The sequence below is a fragment of the Cuculus canorus genome, chromosome 4, assembly GCF_017976375.1.
Source record: "Cuculus canorus isolate bCucCan1 chromosome 4, bCucCan1.pri, whole genome shotgun sequence".
Taxonomy (NCBI): Eukaryota; Metazoa; Chordata; class Aves; order Cuculiformes; family Cuculidae; genus Cuculus; species Cuculus canorus.
In genome coordinates, this window is record NC_071404.1 from 52,905,718 (window position 1) to 52,914,009 (window position 8,292).

At 49.3% G+C, this 8,292-nt stretch overlaps 1 protein-coding gene across 1 annotated transcript; it reads right to left on the reverse strand.

Annotated features, from left to right (window-relative positions):
• Positions 1–107: 107 nt before the first annotated feature.
• LAMTOR3 (late endosomal/lysosomal adaptor, MAPK and MTOR activator 3) lies at positions 108–5,579 on the reverse strand. The gene is made up of 7 exons (XM_054064629.1): positions 5,497–5,579; positions 5,231–5,266; positions 5,059–5,093; positions 3,031–3,089; positions 2,149–2,282; positions 1,036–1,099; positions 108–310 (listed from the first exon to the last, which is right to left on the reverse strand). The coding sequence occupies exons 2-7, from the start codon at positions 5,237–5,239 to the stop codon at positions 237–239; spliced, it is 375 nt and encodes a 124-aa protein (XP_053920604.1). The 5' UTR covers positions 5,240–5,266; positions 5,497–5,579; the 3' UTR covers positions 108–236.
• Positions 5,580–8,292: the final 2,713 nt, after the last annotated feature.

The following is an 8,292-nucleotide window of genomic DNA, read 5'->3' on the forward strand; positions in this document are numbered from 1 at the left end:
AGCTATTTTGGTGGTCTCTCCAGTACTGCACGATACAAGAAGCATGGCCTAAAGTAATGTCCTTCTACAACACACTAGTAGATCATTTCAGATTCAGTACTATGTACAATTTACTCTTACTTAGTATACTGAGGAGTTGTGGTATTTCTTCTGAGACGTGTTATTTGAGTGAGGATTATTGAATCTTCTGTCCACTGGGCTGCAGAGGGATGCTGCGCTCCAGCTCTACCAGCAGGTTAAGAAACTTCAACAACCTGCCTCAGTTCTTCAAACAGGGGTGTGAGCTCCTTCTCTAAACTTACAATCAGCCCTGGAAAGAGAGAAGAGACAGAACATCCCATCAAACAACACAATTGAGAAGCTTCTCTCCAAGCCCCACAGCTCCCTCTCTCCTTACAAGTCACAGGCAGTGTTTTCCAAACCAGAAAAACATCTCACTTGAGCTGCTCATCCCCCACGAGAACAGTGGGCAGCACTCCCAGTCATGGTGCTGGCAGCCCCCAGCACCAACAGGGGCACAGCTGCGTCACGAAGCTCTCCTCTGTGCTGCTGCTTGCCTCCACTACAGCCTCGCTGCTTCCCACACCTACCAAGGCCCAAGCAGCTGCAGCAAGAATTAAATCTCTTTTGTTTGTCCCATTAGCCAGTGCCCTCATGAATGAGGCAAGGTGCCTTGATGAAGGATTTCCCCACTCCACAGAACTGAGAAGATGAAGCTGCACAAGTTACCGTGTAACTTGGAACTGACAGAGGAGACCAAACAACAATCACTGTAGTGCAATGAGCACTCTGGCACAGCAAGGGTAAGGTTAATCACAGGAGGAATGTGCTTCTAACCGAATAGCAACTTCATCAAGTCACCTAAAATCTCTGCATTTTTACTCACATCTTTCCCTTCTGCCCTTCACAACATGCTGACAAAATTCCTAACAGGAGCAAAGTTAGTATACCATGAGGTAAATTAATTTATTTTCAATTATTTAAACACCTGGGCCTTAAAATACTGCAGCATTTAAAATACACGTGAAGACATACCGGTATTGGCATTGCTGCTAGCAATGAAACTTACTACCAGAGGTAAGCGGTTGAACTGCACCACCTGCAAGGAGAGAGAACAGTGTTTAGCCAGCAGCTAACATGTTGGATGTCAGAGCACTGCCACACCAGTTCTTTCTGAAACAAACAGCTGCCTTAGTTCAAGAGACAAGCAGGAGCAACAGCCACAGTGCTGCCTTTTCAGTGTAATAAGATTCACAGTTAAAAACAGAACTCACTGACACAACTCACACCATGGTACAGGAAGCAGCACATGAAAAGCCTGCAATTTCCCTCCCTCCTGTGTTCCACAGTGTCGCCCACCTGAAATCTAACTCTACTGCAAACCCTATGCTATGGAGACCACACTCTCCGCAGGTATTATGAAGGCAGGCAGGTTTCTTGTTTAAAAATACTATTCTGTGCACAGAAGTACCTCTTCTTCCATTCACAGGGAACTGGAATCTTGAGCACAATAAGGTACTAGCAGCAACAGAGTCAAAGCAATGCACTCAATCTTTGTAAACTAATTCACACAGTTATGTTCCAAACAAAGCCAGACACCGCAGGCTGTCCAGTTCGCTGCAGTCATAATAAAAAGCTCTCAAGACCAATAGAACTTGAGAAGGAACAGAAACTCGGTAGATGATAGATTTCAGGACACAAATAACCAGTCTGTAAAATAACACAAGTGGCATTTTAGAGCTTTCTTACCCCAAAGTCATTCTGGGAGCAAGCTCAGCCACCTAGTAGGCTGCATGTGCTTATATACGACAGGTGTCACTAATTATAAACAAATACTGTTTGTAAAAGAGAACATAAACTCTTTGTAATAGATTCTCAAGGCCGTATGAGCAGCACCTGCTGCAAATTCCCAATTACTACCTGTTCAGAAAAATTCCCCATTTTTAACCAGTAAATATCAGTTTTGAGAAACAGAAGAGAAGCTTAACAAGCAATGCAAATGTTTAGCTTGGCCATTTAAGCAGTGCAAGAAATGAATCACAAATTCTTCAACAGGAGCGAGGTGGAAGTCTAGCAGAGTTCATGCCCCCTCTCCCTTGCTCAGAACAGCTCAGGTCACCAAGAACAGGCCATGCTGAGCTCACTCACCTGGTATGTGTTGTAGTAACAGATGATGCTTTTGTTTTTAGAAAGTCCCAGCTTACTACCCTGATCTGTGGCAAGGGCGAAGGTGGACAGAAAGCCAGGTCGCAGTGCGTGTTCTGGAGCATTGTCATTGGCAACTGGAACAAAACAAGGAAATTCTTATCATTACATGGTATCTAGAACCACATCACAACTCCTCACCCCACTTAGTGCTGTGCCAAAAGCAGATCTGCTGTTAGGGAATACCTGGCACATCTTACATGCTTCCGCAACAAGTACAGGACAACCTTCATCGTTTAATAATCTGTACGCGATCAGAGACACTTGAACAAAAACAGGTGAAGATGTGCAAATTCTGCTGGGTGTTTAAATACTCTGCAAGATTAAAACAATATCATTTCCAGTACTTGAATCAGTACTCTTCAGTACTTCTAAACTGCAACATAAAAACATCTTAAAGGCTGTACAGATGTGGTAAAAAACACAGCACCAAAAAGTAAGTGAAATTAAATAATGTGTGTAAAAGTTGGATGCAAGTGCTTCCGAGCACCAGCCAAGCCAGCAAAATAACGATGAACTCTCTCAAATACTCTGTATTGGCCTGTGACTTGGAAACACAAGCACCTTACACCACTCCAACCCTTTCCACTGAGGAAAATTTCTGTGGCCCACAATTATTGAGGACATCGCATAAGCACAAACAAAAGGATAAATTTAAGGATGTACATAACCAACTACTGAACCTGAAGTAAAAGTGTAATTTGATTCTTCAGTTTCGGTTATTAGGGTACCAAGGCACAACCAGAGAAGATTCTGCTGTACTCTCCCACCCCCTGCTCTTCAGTTAGGATATTGGTGCAGGGCACAGTGGGAAGCTGGAGTTACCTTTGATAACAGGCACACCATCTCTGTCTGAGACCACGATAGCATGAAGACCTTCAACACTGCAAAAAAATGAAGAGGAGGCACCATTTTAAAAACAGAGTAATTAGCAGCAAAGATTTTTTTTTTCCTCGAACAAATGTGCAAGAAGTGGGAAAACACAGAAGGCACTGATACTTTCATTAATCTAATATAAAAGGGACTTGTTCTCATTGGACAACTGGTCTCCTGGAGCAGCAGAAAGAAACGTAAAATAAAACCACTGAGAACTGCATGGAACTTGAAGCTTCGGGAAGAAGGCTAATATTCTGGAATCCTAAACATAAGAAGGATAAGGAACTGTTGGAAGGGATCCAGAGGAGGGCTACAAAGATGATTACAGGGCTGGAAGCACCTTTGCTATGAGGACAGGCTGAGAGAATTGGGGTTGTTCAGCCTGGAGAAGAGAAGGCTCCAGGGATATGCTACAATGACCTTCCAGTACCTGAAGGAGCTACAGAAAAGCTGAGGAGGGACTGTTTACAAGTGCATGGAGTGATAGGACAAGGTGAAATGGCTTTAAATTGGAAGAGTGAAGATTTAGATTAGACATTAGGAAGAAATTCTTCACTATGGGAGTGGTGAGGCACTGGCACAGGTTGCCCAGGGAAGCTGTGGCTGTCCTATCCCTGGAGGTGTTCAAGGCCAGGTTGAATGGGGCGATGAGCAGCCTGGGCTGGTGGGAGGTGTCCCTGCGCATGGCAGGGGGCCTGTAACTGGATGGGCTTCCCTTCCAAACCAAACCATTCTATAATTCCATAAATGCCAGGCAAGAGTCTTTGCACACTGGCCTGCCTGCAGAAGCACTGGTATCACAGAACTGCACTGGCTGAGCCTCACGATGCCAGTGACCAACCAGGGAGTCAGAGTCATGAGGGATGTTTTTCCACTCCTCCTTACGGCATGAAAACGCTCATGCCACGCTTCTCCTAGCACAGGACTGACCTCTCTCTCCCTGGTGCGGCACAATGAGAGCACAATGAGAGCAGCCTCCCCACGCTTCACACCTCCGGGCACCATTCCTCCTTGTTCCCTGCTTGAACCTTGTTCCCCCCCAGCGCTTCTCCCCTCATCCCCTGCTCTGCTCCTCGTGCTTTGCACCTCGCCTCCCCCCTACTCTCGCCAGCACTCCCCCCCAGCACCCCCACCCCTTCCCCTCACGCTTCGTACCCTGTGCTTCATGCCTCGCAGCTGCTCAAACCTCATTCCCTCTGCAGTGCCTCACCCCTCGTCATGTGCTCCTCACGACCCAGCCTCTCCCCTCGTCCTGTGATCCGCTCCTCAGGCCAGCACGCCCCGCATCCCACATCCCGATCCCCGCTCCTCACCTTGCCTCTCGCACATATGGGCACCGTGCCTCGCAGCTGGTCGAACCTCACCCCTCATCTGCTCCTCATGCATCCTGCCCCTGCCGTTGGGCTTTGTACTTCCCTCCCCACACCTCTCCTCTTGTTCCGTGCTGGGCTCCTCATGCCCCTCGCAGCCCCCCCATCCTCCCCTGCCCCTGGCCTCGCACCCCTGGCTCCTCACCTTGCCTCACCCTCTGCACCCCATGCTTCACACCTCTAGGCATCAAGCCTCGCGCTTTGCGCCTTGTTTCCCCCCCCACCTCGTGCTTCTTCGCACCCCGCACATCTGGGCGCCGCCCCCCTCCCCTCGCGCTTCGCACCTCGTCCCCGCTGCTCGGCTCCTCGCTCACCCCGCACTTCGCGCACCCGGGCTCTGCGCCTCCCCCCGCCCCCACCTGGTGCTTCGCACCCCGCAGCTGCTCCAACCTCGTGCCGCCCCTTACCCCGAGCCTCGCACCTCTCTTGCCCCGCCCCTCTCCCCTCGTCCCATGATCCCCTCCTCGTGCCAGCGCTCTTCCCGCCCCTCGCAGCTGCTCGCACTTGCTTACCGCCCCCTCCCAGCACCCCACCCTTCGTCCCATGATCCACTCCTCACTTCAGCGCCCCCCCTGCGCTTCGCCCCTCCCCCCCCGCCCGCAGTTACCTCGGCAGCTTCTTGTAGAGATACCTTTTCAGCTCCTGCGGGCAGAGACAGGAGGCACGTTACGGAATGGGGGGATGAGGGTGGAGGGGTGGGGAAGATAGCGCCCCGCACTCCCGGCCCTGCTCCCATCGCCCCGGCCTCCCCCAGCCCGACCCAGCGCCACCGCACTTACATCGGCCATGGCTGGCGGCCTGGCGCCTCCGCGGACCTGCGGGACGAGAGGGCGCCCGGTCAGCGCGGCGGCGGGGGCGGCCCCGACACGAGGCCCAGCCGCCCCCCTGCCCCGCCGCTGTGGTACCGACCCGGCCGCCTCCCCCCCCAGCCCCACCGCTGTGGTAGAGGCCGCCCCAGCAAGGGTGACCGGCTGGGCCGAACCCACCGCCGCGCGGGGCGGGGGGGGAACAGAGGGTGGGCGCTGCGCAGTCCGCCCCGCCCTACCTGCCGGCGCCCACCCGCCCGCCGCTGCTTTCCCTTTAAGCCGCGGTCACGTGGCGGCGCCGCACCCGGAAGCGCCGAGCTCACCGGAAGCACCGCGCGCGCAGGCGCCAAGTGGGAGGGAGAGAGGCCGGCTCCCCGGCTGGTGTCGCTGATGGGGCGGCAGGGATTTATGGTATCTCTAGGGTGGAAAACACCTTGGAGATCATTGAGTCTAACCGCGCCTGCCTACCGCTAAGCCACATCTCTGAGCAACTCATCCAGCCGTCTTTTAAACACCTCCTGGGACGATGACTCCACCGCCTCCCTGGGCAGCCTCTGCCAGTGCCCAGTCACCCTTTCAGAGAAGACTTTTACTGATGTCTAATCTGAACCTGCCCTGGTGCAACTTGAGGCCATTCCCTAGCATGCTATTGCCTGTCACCTGGGAGAAGAGACCAGCACCTGCTCTGCTACAGCCTCCTTTCAGGCAGTTCTAGGCAGTGACAAGGTCTCTCCTTGGCCTCCATGTGTGGATCTGCGCCTGCAGGCCAGGAACGTGTACCCCAGCATAGCCGAATGAATGGGGCAGGCTCCCTCAGCTGCTGCCCTCACACCCACACCCTGTGGGATCAGACCCTCTCCACCTGTCACTGTCTCCTTATCCAAGACACATCCAGGCCATTGCTGGTACCCGAAGGCTTTGCTTCCATGCCTATGCGAGAGCTTATGCTGACAAAAACCCCACACTCACCTGGGATTTGCCACTGTTTCTGGATGTATAGGCGTAGTGCAGTTTTAAAGAAGCCCCAAGGAGATCTTATAGTGACCTTCCAGTACCTGAGGGGGCTACAAGAAAGCTGGGGAGGGACTGTTTTCAAAAGACTGTAGTGATGGAACCGAGGGCAATGGGTATAAATCGGATAGGGGCAGATTTAGACTAGACATAAGGAGGAATTTCTTCATGATGAGGGTGGTGAGGCACTGGCACAAGTTGCCCAGGGAAGTTGTGGCTGCCCCATCCCTGGAGGTGTTCAAGGCCAGGTTGGATGGGGCCTTGGGCAGCCTGATCTAGTGGGAGGGGTCCCTGCACATGGCAGGGGGCTTGGATCTAGATGATCTTAAAGGTCCCTTCCAACCCAAACCATTCTGATTCTAAAAGCAGAGATCGGTAACTTTTTTCACAATCGACACAGGAAAAGCTCATCCAAAAGGGCAAATTTATTTGAATGCTGAGAATCCACACCTCCTTCTCAATCCAAGCCATGCAGACACAGCAATTTCATAAGGACTTGGTCACACTACAGATACCCAAAGAGATCTCCACAAAATTCTTATCTGTGAGCTTCTTCTGGCAACACTTTGAAAATGTTACCTGAAACAACCTCAGCCCACTCACTAATTAAAATATTCCCTACCATGCACTAAAAATGTTACAAAATGCAACTGGCTTTTAAAAAATTTGACAGTATGATGCCCAAAGGCTGAGTTCACCTGTTTCCCTGTCACACAATGACTGAATACGATGCAAAAGTATCCATGAGACGGTGTCTGTATTGCTAATACTAATGGGAATTGTGTCTCCAGTTCCAATGACATCTTTTCTACACAAAGAGGAAACCAGTGCTGGTGGGGAAAAGTATATTCTGCAGGAAGGATAACATCGTAATTAAATTCTATTTTTAAAGATCCAGAGAAATCTGACAGTCAGACCATGTTCTTGCTAGACTGTAAATTCTCACTATTGTCCTGGAGAAGTATGGGAAGGAGTGTTCATAATGGCATATTTCTTTCCTATATTATTATTACATTTGTACTGTTTGCTCCCCAAAGTATCTTGATCTCGTGCCACAAATATGGCACAGAACTTTACATTTGTTCCACGGTGCTTCTTCTCCAGGCCCTGCCCAGGGGTTTACAAAGGAGCACAGGGAAAGCAACACACAGAAGTCAGAGGCGCTTGCAGTTGTAGCCAGTTGTTAGCAGATGGGGATACAGCACAAGGGCTTCCACTCAATTAACCAGATCTAGATAACTGGGAAGCCAGTACTTTATAAAGTTATAGCTTCAAGAATTTGTATAGTTACTGATTTTTTAAAAACCAAAATATTTGTTTTTACTATTACATTTTTCTTCTGCCCTCTTTGACAGATCTACAAGAAGAAAGAACAACAACTGTTTAGGGGATGAATGAAATTTATGGAACAAACAACCTTAAAAAACATATTTGTGCCCTCCCATTTTAATCCTTTTATAGCATTCATTACAAACTTACATTAAAAATGTATATAACTTAAAGTTGTTTCTGCTGTCATTTAAATGTACCTGTTACATTTTAGTGACTATAATGTGATACATTTTCTTGGGAACTTGTAACAGTATCCAGACTGCTTAAAGCCGGAAAGTGGAATTTAATCTTGTTTTACCTGAACAGTTAAGAGAACTTGTGAGGAAATGTTCATCAGATGTGAACACTGAAGTCACTTGTGACTCAGGATGCTCCCTAAATACAACACAAACTGATGCTGTGTTTCAGGAGATGCAAATCATCTCCCTTTTTCATTATGCTACATCAAAGCATTGTGCCAAGATTTTTCATGCAGGGATTTCCTGCATGCTCTTTTAAGGGAGAAATCGAGGACACATGCTTGTGCTATCTTTAATTCCAGTTTAAATACAGGTAATGACTAAATAAAAAGAGTAAGGAGTTAATCCTAGGTTGCCAGAAAAGTTGAGGGATTTTCAGTCAGGCTGTTCAAACCCAGATTTATTTTCCCCTTTTCTTTCCACTATATTATTTTAATGAGACCCCTCTGAAGA

Coding starts and splice junctions, on each gene's coding strand:
- LAMTOR3 (XM_054064629.1), bottom strand. Junction 2,283..3,030: donor TGGTGTGCCTGTTATCAAAG/GTAACTCCAGCT, acceptor GTTTTGTTCCAG/TTGCCAATGACAATGCTCCA. Junction 311..1,035: donor TAGCAGCAATGCCAATACCG/GTATGTCTTCAC, acceptor CTCTCTTTCCAG/GGCTGATTGTAAGTTTAGAG.